Source organism: Cryptotermes secundus, unplaced genomic scaffold (genome assembly GCF_002891405.2).
Source record: "Cryptotermes secundus unplaced genomic scaffold, Csec_1.0 scaffold678, whole genome shotgun sequence".
In the NCBI taxonomy this organism is placed as follows: Eukaryota; Metazoa; Arthropoda; class Insecta; order Blattodea; family Kalotermitidae; genus Cryptotermes; species Cryptotermes secundus.
Window position 1 is genome coordinate 64856 of NW_019742973.1, and position 16578 is coordinate 81433.

At 39.5% G+C, this 16578-nt stretch overlaps 2 protein-coding genes across 12 annotated transcripts in view; one reads left to right on the forward strand and one right to left on the reverse strand.

The window, feature by feature from the left end:
• LOC111873630 (high affinity copper uptake protein 1) overlaps positions 1-8036 on the forward strand; it is a 24951-nt gene extending 16915 nt beyond the window's left edge. For 2 of the 3 annotated variants that reach the window (XM_023868525.2, XM_023868526.2), the window contains exons 2-6: positions 2416-2553; positions 3420-3553; positions 3631-3729; positions 4714-4743; positions 7354-8036. In XM_023868525.2, coding sequence (XP_023724293.1) covers positions 2416-2553; positions 3420-3553; positions 3631-3729; positions 4714-4743; positions 7354-7555 — 603 coding nt within the window. In that variant the 3' untranslated portion in view covers positions 7556-8036. The remainder of the gene's footprint in view (positions 1-2415; positions 2554-3419; positions 3554-3630; positions 3730-4713; positions 4744-7353) is intronic. The other variant, XM_023868527.2, reaches the window with a different exon arrangement.
• Positions 8037-8982: 946 nt separating this feature from the next.
• Positions 8983-16578, reverse strand: part of LOC111873627 (bromodomain-containing protein 2) — a 139887-nt gene continuing 132291 nt past the window's right edge. For 7 of the 9 annotated variants that reach the window (XM_023868514.2, XM_023868515.2, XM_023868512.2 and 4 more), the window contains 4 exons: positions 11934-12101; positions 11658-11785; positions 11262-11433; positions 8983-11096 (listed from right to left, as the gene is read on the reverse strand). In XM_023868514.2, the coding sequence (XP_023724282.1) occupies positions 11031-11096; positions 11262-11433; positions 11658-11785; positions 11934-12101 (534 nt within the window). In that variant the 3' untranslated portion in view covers positions 8983-11030. Of the gene's footprint in view, positions 11097-11261; positions 11434-11657; positions 11786-11933; positions 12102-12951; positions 13041-16578 lie in introns of those variants that run through there. The other 2 variants (XM_023868516.2, XM_033755136.1) reach the window with 2 other exon arrangements.

The window sequence follows — 16578 nt, forward strand, 5'->3', positions numbered from 1 at the left end:
GATGACGATGACGATGACGATGACGATGACGATGACGATGACGATGACGATGACGATGACGATGACGATGACGATGATGATGATGATGACGACGATGATGATGATGATGACAGCATTCAAAAAATCACTTTTTATATTCAAGAGGACTCAAAACGCGTAAATCAGTTATTATCACAACATGAATTTTTTTTACCATCACAGTACTTTCTCATATGTACTACATACATGATAACATAGAATATCGCTCTGTTACAAAATATCACCCCAGAAATAATACAGTTATTTTAAAAATGTAATTTTCTATCCTGAATACCCTAGGCGGTAATGACATCGGTGACATTAATCTTAAACATAACTCTGTAATACAATTTTCTGGCGGCGCCCCTCCACTGCTGCTGTACCCATGCTCATGATGGCAGGCTTTCGTCCACAACTGGAAAAAACGCGATGTTGAACAGGAGAATATTTGTTCCAAACATGTAAGCCTATCAGTGATGTCCATGCATTAAGTAAAAAAAAAAAAAGGGTAAAGGTATCACTGTAACTGGCCCTGGAGGCCTATAGGGTTGTGAGATGTTGAGGTCCCAATATTTTCTAGACAGTCAGCTCACAGATGGCGATGAGTTTTTCAGCCTTACGCGCCGGCCGCCCTTTACCCCCAGGAAGATTCCTGGTACTCATTTCTCTTAGAGGCTGAGTCGACCCCAGGGCCATAGTGCGGCTGGAAGGATTAGGTAAATTGAAACATTCCACCTCATCGGCATTCGATCCTACGGCCTTCTGGCTTGTAACATAGTGACTCAACCAACTACGCTACCGCGTGCCCCATGCATAGATTCTTTTCTTAACAAAGAAAAGACAACAAATGTGTGAAAACTGGAAATTAGATGAAATACCATGCATTAAGTATTTATTTATAATTTCCAGTTTTCACACATTTGTTGTGTTTTCTTTGTTAAGAACAGAGTCTGCATTTGAGAACTGTGAAGAACAATAGCCTGATACATTGGCTACTCAGAGGATATACGTTATCAGATATATGATATGGATAGATCAATTAAGATAACATGTGGATTTTGTGATGCCAGAGTCCAAACAGCTTCACTGCTACTTATTTTAACATACACACACAAAGACATCCAGTTCAGATCTCAAACGTTAACATTTATCATGTTTACCACCTCTACCAATCAGGAGCAGACCTTTTCTTCCAAGTGAATAGAGATACAACTCAATGTGACACACATGGTTTAACTGAAATTCCACTTTAAACATGTTTTATTGCATCTGCAAATGTGCCATTTCCAGAATGCAGTTTTTGTTTGGAACTACCTGCAAACATTGTTTCATTGTTGTGAATGCAAGGAGCAATACATATGCAAGCGGTGACTGATTTTAACCAATTACTCTTCATAAATAGAACTTATTTTGAATGTATTAACTATTTAGTCTTTATTTTTACAACTGCTGTCTATTATAAAAAGCTGGGATAGCTCAGTCGGTATGATGACTGGCTACAGACTGAACACCTGAGGGGTTGGCGTTAAAGAGTCCCAGTAGGGTGAAGAATTTTCTCTTCTCCACGTCGTCCAGACTGGCTCTGGGGTCCACTCAATCTCCTATGCAGTGGGTACCGGGGGCCCTTTCCCTGGGGTAAAGTGGCCTGGGCGTGAAGCTGACCACTCACCTCCAGCTAGTTCTGAGGTCAAGAAAGTGTGGATCTATACATCCACTCCCCCATATGAGTTCATGGTATAATGCTTAATTAGTTAAGCACAGGGACAACTTTTCCTGTCAGTGATAATGTGGTAACAACCTACATATGTGCAAACAACAGCATATGTAATCTAATTCCTTTATAGTGTTGGCTTTGCCTTCTGTTGATGACCAGTACTGGCTTTGAAACATAAGGGCAAAACTTTCTTTACTTCCATTAAACTAGCTGCACTTTATGGTGGGACTTCTACTATGCAATGAGGTAAAAGGTAAACTATCCCTGTAACAGCCCACTGAGGCACATAAGGTTGTTAGACATTGAGACTGCTATATTTTCTAGACATTAGCTCACAGAGGGCAGTGAGTTTGTCAACCTTACGCATCGTCTGCCCTTTATCCCCAGGAAGATTCCTGGTACTAATTCTATTAGAGGCTGAGTTGACCCCAGGGCTGGAAGGATTAGGTCAATTGAAAAATCCAATAAACTGATCGGGAATCAAACGCGCGACTTTCCGGCTTGTAGCATAGTGCCACTACACAATGAGATTAACAGTAATAAATGAACATTAAAGGCATCATGGTATCAAAATTTGAGAGAATGCATTTGGAATACCTATTTCCTCTTACACCCTATTGTTGAGGAGCATACCTTGTGTCTTTGGTAAGACTCAAACTGGGTACCTGGCTCTTGTGTTGCAGATGGAGCATCATCGGATGATGGATCACGAGCATCCTACCACACCTCACCATCCTACCTCAGAGGACCACAGTGGGCATGAAGATATGGAAATGGATGAGTGTAGCTCAATGGACCAGCATGGCGGACATGGGATGATGGTGAGAGCCTCGCTGCCATAAAGTGGATCTGTACTTCTCACCAGTTACTACGGCTACTACTGCTATTATTACTGTGATAAATCGATCGACATTTCAATCTGAAATTGTTAAAAGCAAACACTGTCAAAGATATAATAACCTCTTATGGATTATATTATTGTTGTTGTTATAACACCACCACCAGCAGATGTCTTTCATATTATATGAGCAGATTTCCTACTGGCACTTGTAATATAAGACTGAATCTTCCAATACTACACAGTCAAGGTGTCAAATTCCAAGATGCTTTAATTTCTCATTAGTATCTTTAAAAACAGTTTGCTTATCCATTTCTGATACTAAGTCTGTCAGAAACTTTTCAATGCTGGATGCTTCCCATCATGCAGTACTTCAGCTAAATGTTTCTGTGGCCTGGTTCTTTAACTGATATTATTGTACTTGTTAATAACATTATAATAATTGAGGTTTTTTGTTCATACCCCTAATATTATGTTATTTAGTTCTTAGTGTTATATATTCTTTGTATATTTTCTCTTCTTCACTGCTTACCTATAATTGCCAAGCACTTTGTTCTTCTGGTTATTATGAAATGGACAGAAAGTGTGACACATGTGGATGAGATAAGAAATGTTTAAACATTTATTTGGAAAATCTGAAGGGATCAGACCATTTGGGAAAATCAGGTCTAGATAGGAAGATAATATTAAAATGGACATCAGATAGGGAATGAGCTGGAGTTATCTGGCTCTTGATGGAGTTCATTGGTTTTCTGTTATGAATATGGTAAACTGTGCAGAGGGGCTATGTGAGAATCATAGATTGTGATGAGGCTGTGCCAAATACTGCTCACTTCCCTTATTTTACAGATGACATTCCATACTGGATACTGTGAGACAGTGCTGTTTGAGAGCTGGAAGGTGAGCAGTGTAGGTGGGCTGGTGGGCTCCATGATTGGCATTTTCATCATGGCAGCCCTGTATGAGGGCCTCAAGTACTACAGGTACAGTATGTGCTGGTAAGTCCCATGCAGTGTTCTGCAGTCAGGCCCACACAGCTAGATAAACACTCTTGTTTCAGGGAGTATCTCTTGTGGAAGACATACAACTCACTTCAGTACAGAGCTGTAGCGATGCCTGCAGAGAAGGCGATTGGGGCAGAGGACAGTCGGATAGTACAGTAAGTAAACTCAGAACCTAACTGCAACATCAGCCATGGATTAAAACTGTATGCTGACCCGACATTAAACTCCTTACTGACTCTATGGCCAGATGCTGATGTCTGAACTCAGGTTTCAGTCTCCTGCTGTTATATTCATCAGCATAACCACAGAAGTCCCTATCCTGTCCCAGGTGCATAAGATCCTCTGTATCATCATTCTACACCTTCATGTTTGAAGCAGTGCTTTTCATTACAAATGTTTTTGTGCAGTTTGTCATCCCCATGCATGCTATATGTCCAGCCCATCTCATCCTTCTTCATTTAATTTTTTACTCATTATTTATGTGAATACTTCATGCCTTATAAGCAGATGCAATATCATTTCCTCCATGGAAGAAATTGATTCATTGTGTTAGATACATAAGGACTGCATTTAGTATTCCAGTAAACAAAAATCAGCTTGATGTTATGCTGTAATAGTCCTGAGATATTGTTATATTTTAGCGTCCTGTTGCACTGATTTAAGTCCATGATTTATTTTATCCGTCTTCTAGTGCATACATTTATTTATCCCCTCTTTTCACTCTCACTACATGTTTCGGCATCAATGTGCCATCTTCAGGTGCTGATCCACCTGATCAGGTGCTTTAGTATGTAAAGACAAGGCATGCAATGAATTAGTTTGTCGTGGATTGGATCAGCACCTGAAGATGGCACATTGATGCCGAAACATGTAGTGAGAGTGAAAAGAGGGGATAAATAAATGTATGCACTAGAAGACGGATAAAATAAATCATGGTCCTGAGATATTTTGTCTTACCATATTTCATGTCAATTGTACAATGGGAAAGTCCTGCCATTGGTTGATTTCAGATGAACATCGGTATTTATGTACTGTATCTGCCTTTCTGTGTTGTTGTACAAAGTTGTGCTTTTTCATGAATTTTGATACTGATGAAACTGTGTTTGCTTAATGATGGTTGTTGTGTTCTGTTTGTGCAGCATGGTGGGAGAAGTGATACACAAACAGCCGTAAGTTGAACCTGTTTTTTTTTATTTGATTGCTTCTGGTTTCTTGCATGTCTATGCACATCCTGGGGCTTCCCACCTTGTTAGTTAGCCATTCATAGCCATTCTAATTGTCTGGTAGTGTCTCCACATACCCCATTAACGCTGTAGCAGCAGTTGCATGTTCTGAGTACTATTATTGGTAGACCCAAACTAAACCCCTCCCTTTTGCTTTCACACATCCCAAATTACAGTGTAAGTAGTATTAATTTTGCATCTTATTTTTACTTCCTCATACATGTAGTATGTATATATATACACACACACACACACACAAACGCTCGCGCGTGCGAAGGATATCCGGAAAGTAAAGATACAACGTCCAGAAACTATTTGTAAAGCTTTTCTTTTTATTCACTTTTAGCACTTTTACAACACACCTATGTTTACTTTTCAACATAGTCACCATGGATCACAATGCACTTAGTGCGCCTGTGAACAAATTTTTTTTATTCCAACGTCGTAGAAATCTCCCGCCTGCTCTCTTAGCCATGGAGAACAGTTCTCGACACTTCTGAATATTGTTGATGAAGTTCATCGATGGTTAAACGTCTGTCAGCATGAATGTTTTCATAAATTGTTTGGATGATTTCACTGGTGACAATAGATGGCCTTCCACTCCTTTTTTTAATCATGAACATCACTTCTTCCCTCTTCAAATTCACAACACCATTTTGCCATGTTTTGCCTGTTCATAACATCTTCACCATAAACAGAAACAAGTTGGCGATGAATTTCAACGGCAGTTTCTCCTTTCACATGAAGAAATTGGATTATTGCATGAACCTCACATTTGGTGGGATTTTGAACTGACACAGCCATTTTAAACACACACTGCGAGTACAACGTTGCCATGACTGTGGCCGGTGAACTCAGCCTTGTCATATGGTTCCTATCTCACATGGCAGCACAGCACAGGTGATATATCAGGAAGTAGCTGCGCACACACATTAGTGGCCCAATGTGAAATGTCGATTTTTCCAAAACCAGCCTTATCAGTCAGATTTCACTGTTGCTCAGTATTGAGCCACAAATAGCAGTCTACCAAGCAACAGTCAGTATACGTACTTTTGAATACCAATGTCTGTCTGTCACATTTCTTGTAAGTACATCATGTACCTAATAATTAATATTAAATCCCTTTGTATTAACTTACATTATTAATAAAACATGTGGACACTTTAAGCAGGGTTGGCATTGGGCTGAGTTCCTACAGACAACCTTTGCTAATGCAACCCATTATTTTTTCATTTCATTTATTCACCTTCCATAAATCCTGTCAAGAGTACATTCTCATGCGGATGAGATCATCCTAGTTTTAAATATTGTGACAAGAGGTTCTATCTATATAGAATCTGGCCCTCCACATGTATATTTAAAGCACACAACAAACAGAGAAAATCAAGGTCAGCACCCAGTTATGGTTTCGTTACATGTTTCGGCCACTAACGGCTATCATCAGGCAAACATGTATTAACAAACATATACCATTGAACTGCAGTACATTAGATTGGATACAGTGTTATTAATCATTAAAAAATACAGTAAGTCAGATTATATAAAAAACTGAAAGTTATTGTATAAAACAAGATAAAATTTAATTATTTTGAATTGTTTCATTTTTGGTCCGTTACCCTATCAATCACACAACACACAGCACATACGAAACATCTAACCATAAGCCATACAACCTCAAGCTGACATCTCCCATCTTCGGGATGAATTAACAAGGAGGAGCTTAGCATTTTACATCAAATGTTTTAAATATTTTAACATTAGCGTTTTAACTTAAAAACAGTTTCGGATGGAAAGTGAGAATTTATAGTGTACTCAACTATCCTAGCAAGTGTTGTGCTTTTACACGTCACATATTGTAGCAGCGTCCACACAACAAACATAACTGTGAACATCATACACGACAGTGTTTTCATAATTGTAGTAAGTGCCTCTGATGATGGTTGTGTCAAACCGAAACATGTAAGGCAGAAGTGATAAAGAAGTGACCTACAAATTGTTACACTCGACGGACTTTCTATTAACTTTGTGAAAATTTAATTGTTATATAACATCGAATCAATCATTGATTTTTTACTTTTCATAGGTTTCCATGGACAAATTGGAAATTTGATATTTCTTTTATATAAGAATGTATAGGAGGCCCATGATGTTTTCCAGATTAATTAATTGTATAGTCAGTGCCTCATCTTACAAAGAATTGTCCATAGTGTATGGAGAGTAAACAATATGCGTCTGCCTGATTATGGCCTTTAGTGGCTGAAACATGTAGCGAAACAATAGCTGGGTGCTGACCTTGATTTTTTCTGTTTGTTGTGTTGTGACAGTCAATAAAAGAGTTGCGTACTGTAACACAACAGGATGCACGAAATGAAAATTATATTTAAAGCTTTATGCAGCTTGCTGACTGAACAATTCAAAACAGTAAGAAAAGCAAAACATGAATTTGGGAGTTGTCTTCTCAGTAAGGTCAGTCACATTTGGCACTAGGGAAGGGGCCTTAATGCTTACCTTTACATTTTTTATGGGTGGAACTGATCAGTGTCTTTGTTTCCGCAGGCCAACGATGTTCAGCCGTATGCATGGCTTCCAAACATTCCTACAAATTGTTCAGACTGTGCTAAGCTACTTCCTCATGCTCATCTTCATGACGTACAACGTGTGGCTCTGTGTTGCTGTTGTCATTGGCACTGCCGTTGGGTACTTCCTGTTTGGATGGAAGAAGTCCTGCATCGTTGATGTGACTGAGCACTGTCATTGAAAATGAGCTGCACGCACACAGGAGTTTTATGCAGTGATAAGGCATTATACTGGTGACACAAGTCTTGATATTGCCAGGTACAATATGTTTTAATTTTCTAACAGACCAAGAGATCAGCATTCCATTACCTTGTCTTATGTAACAGAAGGTGTGTCACAACTATTTTCCTCACCAAATTCTGTTTTGGAGGTTATGGTTTGACAGAGCTTCCATTTACTCTGTTTTTATTGTGCTCTGTTATTCTGTCTAATTTTAAAAGACTGTTTTAAATTTTGTAATATTATATCGAATAGTTGTGAACATCTCTCAGAAAGACAACCAAGATCTCACAGCTAATACAGTATTGCCTCCATCTTTGTCTGTCTGATCCCTGGTGCTGGACCAAACATGTAACAGCATATGTACTACCTTCAAATGCTGTACAAAGATAAAGTGTTACATTCAATATTAAAAAAAGATGTATTTTGGTATGTCACCCCCATTTGTCATGTTTCTTTTCCCAAGAACTTCACCTTTGCTTCCAGAAACCCATGTGACTGGTCCTTCCTGACTTGGGTACTTGTATTGTTATATGGTTTCTCTTCTGAAAGAAAAGCAAGCTGGTGCAAGTAAAACAAACAACATGCAGCAGCATATGAACTTTTGAACCACTGCAGTGGTAATACATTTTACTGCACAAAATAACCCACATAAAAATATGAACACGAACATGCTCAACCTATTACTGTGCCAACCCAGTCTGTTGCCAATATGACAACCATAAGTATCAACTGCTCCTTTTGCAATACAGTGAAGGTATAAAGGGGTACCTTCTGGCTGTTACTCCAGATAAGAGTCACTACTATCTGTAGAGTATGAGTCTGGGTGGACACTACAGCTATGTTGGACAGTGAAGAGAAAAATACAACCCCTCCACCCCCACCATCCTTTCATTTGTGCTACTGATGGAATGTTAAAAAAATACATACAGGCATAAGCCATTTTTTCCCCAAGCTTTTTCCTACACTTAACACAGTGAGGAGCTTTGAGCACTAACAAGTTAGTGCCACTGCTACTGCTCTCAGCATTCCAAGCCATTCAACTGCTCTGAAGATGGAGGCGCTATGTTCCTCTGAAACGTCGGCCAAAACGAAGAATACACGGTGCCTAAACCCAGAAGACGACTTTCTTCATTGTCATCGCCGTGAAAACCTCAAAACTTACAAAGTTAGTAATGGACTGAAAAACAGATTGGGGAATTCATACAGAATTTCTGCAAGGTAACTTGTAAAATTCATCACATAAATAACCCAAAATACAGTGAGGAGGAGTATATTAATATGCATGGTAAGGAAGATTACAGTACAGTGGATTGGCTTAGGGTCAGTTCCAGTGTTAGCTGTGCCAGGAAACACTTCAAAGGTGCAAAATAAATCACATCCTTCTGCTTAATCACCATTGCATTAGGAAGCCTAAGTACAAACACATTTTATTTAGTTTTTACATCTCAGAATCACAAGATTTGCTGCTATGGAGGAACAGGCTCTGGTTTTCTGGGTTGGGGTGTTGAAGCCATCATTTTGCTACAGTGAAATAAACATGCCCTGAAGACAGTCGGCACCGAACTGCCTCAAGAAGAGTCTTTCATAACACCACACACTGGTCTCTTAATTACTGTGGTAGGTGCTTCTAACTTACATTACATGAATATGGCAGGAAGACTCAACTGTCAGGGGCAACAAGTTAAAAGCACAAATCAGCACACAGACCGTTGCTTAACACACACACACATTGATCAGGAGCATGCTCAAGTTGGTCAAAAAACTCATTTTACCCTTTTACAAAAACAAAACGCATTTAAATACTGACTGATCCATTCCAAAAAGAATGATAAAATGGCATGATGATGCACAACATATGCTCCTGACCACAGAGCACCCACCTGGTGGTAGTCTAGACCCTCCTGCAAAATGATCAAATGATCCTCTGGACAGTGTGTCTGGCCACCATGTCCAGATTACAGGGCCTTAGAATAACATACACAGCAGAACCCACTTTAGAACTGACGTATCAAAAGTAGTTTTTGTGGAATGCACTCACAAAATGAGTATCTAAACTTGTTGGAGCATTAAGGGCCAAAGCAGTTATTTTCTGGAATGATGGAGTTGTAAACTGTTGTCTGTTCACTGGCCTGCACAAGTCACTGTACACTCAGAGACCAACATGGCAAGTCATTAAGGCTAAATGATACCAACACTCATGTGCAACATATTGCTGACATCACACAAGTCAGTTATAACACATATTTCGGTCTTTCCTGTTCCCTTTCTTACACAGACACATTTCAGTAATTCGTTTCATTTTTAAAAGTCTTCCATGAAAATCTCAGTGTCTGTTGCTGACAAAAATTCCTCTTACAAGACAGGCACAAATTCTGCACATTGAGAGGATAAACTTAAAAAAAAAATAAACTCTTCGCTGGGCTGCAGAAATTCACCTGGGTGTCATTTCTTTCAACAGGCCTGAAACTTCGCTGCACCATTACACTCAGTATAACCCAAGATGCATTCAGTTGATGTAAGTCATGCTCCCCTGCTACATGTCCAGGAGAGACTTACCAGGAGCTCTCTGTTGGCTGTGCCATAACACGGCATGCATAACATTTTGCAAAGAAAATTACCAAAATCACAGCACATGTGGAGCTTAATAACAGTCCATCTGTTAACCATAATCCTGGTATTTTGATACAAGAGACATAATGTGATAAAGAGAAGCTAGAATTCATACCAAAAGAAATATACCACTAAAAATAAAATAACAGTTTATTCAACAGCAACAAACATCTCTCATCTCATACAAAACATGTGAACTGGAGAAACTGCTTGCTTAATCTGTCAAAATGAAGCTGACTGGTAATGGGAAAAGAGAATCATAAAAAATATAATGCAAACCAAACTGTCACTCTTGAATATAAAAATAGATTTAACAAAGAGCCATACACACCAGCATATGATTGTATCACACAATACCAGTGCACAAAATTCATGATTTGATCACCATGTGGATGCAGTGTGATATGAGCAACAGTGCAAATGGAGTTGGTCACAGCACAATAATAAATCCTAAAAATTAATTATATTCTCTTGACACAGCAGAATGATGACAACAACCACACATGATCATGAGGAGAGGTGAAGCTTCATGTAATAATAAATTACAGTTTCTTGCTACTTATTTACAAAATATGAACCATCTAGCTGATGAAGGAAAAACTGGAAACTACCAACACACAGGTCATGATCTCACCAGTCCAACATCAATGTCACAAAACATAAATTAATATATACTGGTACTCCAAACTAAAAATTTCATTCCTCTCAATGTACAAGTGTTTTCGCACACAATTCGCTCGACGACACACACTCAACACTCACACAAATGAAAACAATTGACAAAGTATATTGCCACTTAACTATCCTGTTAATATTTGCCTTCATTATAACGATTCCTCAAAAGCAGCCATTAGGTCACTCTGCATGTTCATGTCGATTTGTCCAGCCATCTGGAAAAACAAAAATGATAAATTATGATCATTGATCTACTCTTTTCAAGTTAAAGGTGTGCCATAATAAAATGAGAGCTACCCCTCTTTCTGGGAAGAGTTTCCACATTCCATATGGAAACCACAACCTTCATCCAAACACAAAATAAAGCATGCTTCACTTACTGCTTCCCTGCGACGCCGTTCCTGCTCACGAAGCCGCTGCCGCTCACGTTCAGCAGCTGACTTATCTGGGACCTGTTGATTAGGATTAATGCTTTCTTGAGGTGGTGATGTCTTTGCATCTTCCTGTCGTGACTGCTGCTGCTGCTGCTGCTGCTGGTCCTGAGCAGCTTTTCTGCAACCAGGCACAACACTGCTTAAAAATAAATGCTCTTGGGCAAATATGAACACCGAAACTGCATCAAACAGAGACCACTCTGCCTCCAGAGTCACTGTTTACTTTGATGATGACTAATTGCCTAAGGATTGCCTGTGATTGATTGCTTCAAATCTTGTGAACACATTCCAACAGAACATAGCCCATAGCATTATTAAACAAGAATATGGCCTGCCCCTCACCTGACTTTCTCAAGTGCCTCCTCCTCTTCGCGTTCTCTCCGTTTCTCATTCTCAAGGCGTAACCTTTCTCTTTCCTGCTGCTCTTTCTGAACACGGCGTAGTTCCTGCTGTTCAATCAGTGCACGTTGCTATAAACAAGAGAACTGCATTACCCACTGTTAAACAGAAACCCACAGACAGAAATTCTTGTTGCAAATTTTCCACTATGGAATGCCACAGTCAGCAGGATATGACTGAATAAAACAGCTTAGGCAAGATATGTGAATGACTACATACCCGATCCATCTTTTCCTTTGCCTGCTTCTTAAAGGCCTGGAAGCTGTTGTCCATGGTGGACTTGAGAGAGGAGGTAGTGGGACCAGGTGTGTTCTGTGGAGATGATGCTTGGGCAAGAGAAGACCAGGAGCTGGCATTCTTCACGTTCTGTTCCAGAACAGGCGACAGCTATAAAGTACAGTGCACAACACCCCCACAGATACATGAATATACAACAAAGTCACGAAGTGTAGCATGCAAAGTAACAACATAAAGCCTCAGTGCCATGAAACTAACATTTTTCTTTTTTGTTTGGGTTCATGTTTTATATCTATATTCTTTTTATCTTGAGTGCATTCTTCAAACATTATCTTGTTACCCCATGGCCTCCAGCCAGTACAAGTGGAAGACTTCAAATCCCCTATTCCTGGACAATAAATGTTAATATGCATGTTCATAAACATACTTACAATGCTATCTCCAGCATTCTAACCAGGCATGTGTCCCATCCCACATTTTTTCGAAAAAAATCATAATTTAGAGAAAAAAGAGAACTACCAAATAGTAATGCCAAAAATTAAACTTATTTTTAAAAGAATCAGCTATTTGTTTCAATATAGAGACCCACAACTCTAGGGTCATCTGTAAATATAGTCTTAAATTGCTTGAACATAAGCCAATTTCTCTAGCCCCCTACAACCACTGAAATTCTTTATATTTCCCTCAGTCCCTCCAGATGAGTGCTATGGCAGTGACCACAAGTATGTTAGTGACTGTTCCCTCGCACCGTTCTGGTTTGCCTGCCCTCTCGTCTCATTCACTGGTAACTGAACGCCTGGCTTCGTGTTGTTACTTGCAAACTAGTTCTACTTACAATCCTAACCCTGGGGTCAGCAACTTTCCTTATGCAACCTGCACTGTACACACTTTTTTCTGTTTCTTGTGTCATATGACCCCAAGGAAGTATTTCTGTTACATTTAACATCAGGTATTTCAACAGTTATATACTACCAAAACAATTGAAATACAATTTGTTTACCAATATATCTTTTGTTTCTTCTGTTCCAATTCCTAATTTGTGTCAGTCTGAAGATCATAAACGGTGTAGCCCCGAGAGAACACTACAGTCTATAACAAGAACTTCATTACAACAGGTGAATCACTAGCAATACCAATTTCTTAATGTTACTTAAATAAACAAACCTTGCACAAAAGGAGGGGTATTTCCAGCACACTAGTGAACTAAATTACAGAATAACTGTTCACACCGTCCAGTGTGATTCAATTTGTACATATTTATTGCCTTTACATGTTTCAGTCAGCTGACGATCTTCAGAAGGCATAAGATCAACATGTTCAGGAACTGCTATTGCAAAGTTCATCATACATGCTTGCAATTCTTTTTCATATAAAAAGGTATCTACAGTTATTTGAATTAAAATCTTATTAATGTCTAATATTTGAGATCTTGAATCAAGTTGATTTGTGTCCTTGTGCATCACTGCAAGGACCTCTGAGGACTTCAAATAATACACAAATTTCCAATTTTAAAAGAACAGACACAAGGGCACAAACCATATAGGTTCAAGATCTTAAATATTAAGACATTAATAAGATTTTAATTCAAATAAATGTAAATAACTTTTTATACAAAAACTTCTAAGTATGCATTACAAAGAAAGTTGTCTTCTGGAAATCTGGCGCCATGTATTCTTGGTTTTAACCGACGTTTCGGAGGAACGTATCGCCTCCATCTTCAGGGCAGGTGAATCACGATGCGAATACAGAGAACAGTAGCTGTATTTGCATCACAATTCACCTGCCCTGAAGATGGAGGCGATACATTCCTCCGAAACGTTGGTTAAAACCAAGAATACACGGCGCCAGATCCCAGAAGACGACTTTCTTCATAGTCATCACAGTGAAAACCTCAAAACTTACATATGCATTACAAACTTTGTAAAATAGTAGTGCCTGAACATGTTCATCTTATGCCTTCTGAAGATGGTCGGCTGACTGTGAGCAGGTCCTCCCCTCTTTATCTTTCTTTAGAAAGGGGACAATGCCACTTTTGTTCCTGGTTCATACCTTGCGTCCTCAATGTCTCCCTTCCCAAGGTACAATGGTGTGTCCAAGTTGCAATCTTAAGTAACAATAGCCCAAAAATCTCCAGATAACTAAATAACAAATATTTAATACAACAAAATTAATCAAAATGGACAATCCAAATACAAACTCTACTCACAACGTCCCAAAACTGACGTTGCATAGTTTAGGGATCCCTCCATCAATGACCGGTAGGGAAGAAAAGACCAAAACAAACCTGAATTTTGAAGAAAAAACTCAAGACAGAACTCCACTCACCTACCAAGTCGACAGCAAGCCACTCCCTCTTACAAAATTCTCCTATGGAATACAAGCACACTGGGTTTGCAGAAGTCAAAACAGCGCCCCCCACCAAAAAAGAATGGGGCAATACAAAACCCCAGGCAAGTAAAGTAAAACACTCCTAGAAACCCCTAAATAGCGATGCTCTAATGCAGTTGTCTCAAACTAGGGGACGCTAGCCCTCCACAGCCAGTAGGAGAAAAACCAAACGGAATTTGGACCAACGAAACCTAAACGGAATTTCTCTACCTCCTTCACGGACCGCTTGTAACTCAGTGAGCTTCGTCCTCTTTTTTCCTCACTAGACCCACTTGACTAAGCAGGCTAGAAACAGCTGGAGGGGAGGGAAATCACATGACAGACTGGAATGGGACAACATTCTAGAACACTGAAGGAAGGGTGAAGGGGGGGAGATAGGAAGAGAGGCCGCTGAAACTAGCCATGAATAGTACGCATGGCTGAACCGAAACGTGTAAAGGCAATAAATATCTATAAATTGAATCACACTGGATGGTGTTGATTATTCTATAACTGATTCCTAACTAGCCACAAATGTTTACTGTAAACTTCTGCACCCATGAAATCTACTTGCAATTTTGTTTCAGGAGCAACTTACACAACTGATGTTCCAAAATATATAATTAACCACTTTGTGTCTCTCCCTTGCTTACTAGAAGGAAGTCCACTATTCCAGAATCTGGAGATGCCCTTTCCAAATTTCCTCCAGGGACAATGTATTTCACATGGTTTACTCTTAAGTTCTTCTGTAATTGTGTCTCCTCATTTTATTTGTTCAAAATGGAATACTTGAATACAAAGATTATCTCTGTGAAACAGGGTGCTCATCAAAGAACGAGGCACAAAGACAGTACATATTCACTGCTCAGGCACTGTTCAACAATTTTATGAGGAAATAAAAATTATGACCATTAACACAGAAAAAAAACAGATGTGGAATATCGAGAATGAGGATTTGGAATCCACAGAGTCTTGCCAGGAAATATGGGAGAGTTCACTTGGCTGATAGACCATTGACAAGGCAAGAGAAGTCACTTCTATGCCACCCATAAAGACCAGAACTTCGGTGTTGTGAAGAGTGGCTTTGCCATTTCAAAGAAGAAGGTACACAGAAAGCATCAGGTGAACTGTTGAGTCACATCTCTCAGACAAGTTCCACAGATGTCAGTCAGTCAACACATTCCTTCTTATGCGCATACATGCATTCGCAGCAAGTGACGGACAAAATGCATAGGCCACATGGTGAACCGTGGGTGGCACATGAATAGTATGGACAGAGTGAACTGTGGGACTTGTAGGCACACAGCATATAAAGAAAGAAATAGTTCCTACTAAGTGGTCAGTAATAAGTACAAGAATTGTGGGGGGAGGGGTTAGGTGTTACTAAAGACACTGACGATTAATTATTGCTCATTATTTTCACATCTCCATGACAGCCACTTACATTAATCATTTTAACCATCAGTGCCATATTGTGATATACATACTCTGAGGGTAAGAGATGGCCTTGAAGATTACGTCTATCCATTTTCAGGTATCACAAGTACCACACACGAAGAACACTTTTTACAGATTAACTCATTATAACAGGGTACACTGAATCCTTTGAGTTTATAATCTTACAGGACAGGTTCACAAAGATCCATAACAGAAGGTGAAACATGGAATTACTTGATGCAGAACACCTCCAAGGTGTTGCTCACCGTAAGCTAGCAATGAACAGCAGAAGGAATTGTACATGAAGCAATTAAAACTTCCTTTATAATAAACAAACATTAATTCACACGAAACAATTTACTGTTAAGTGATGGTAGGTACAGAAACTGGAGAGAAGGCAGGCCTAATGAATGGAGTCAGTATTAAGGCTTCAACATTCAGTTATAACACTTTTTTTTTCCTTGGCACTACAGCCCCAGTGGGCCTAGGCCTACCTCCATGAACTCCGTTCGCTTCGGTTTTTCTAGATCTTACACATATGGTTGGACTCCTTGGGTGAGTGATCAGCTCGTCGCAAGGCCTCTACCTGTAGAAAAACACAGAAAAAACGCACACAAACATCCATGCCCTGAGTGGGATTCGAACCCACGATCTCGGCTTCCGAGCGAGCGAAGACAGTGCATGCCTTAGACCGCTCAGCTACTGTGACCGGCCAGTTATGACACATAATTAAATTAAAATTAAATATGCATGAATTGTTTAACATATTGTGACATGTTGCGCTAAGGAGAACCACCCCCCACCAGCAGTGACGCGGCGGGTG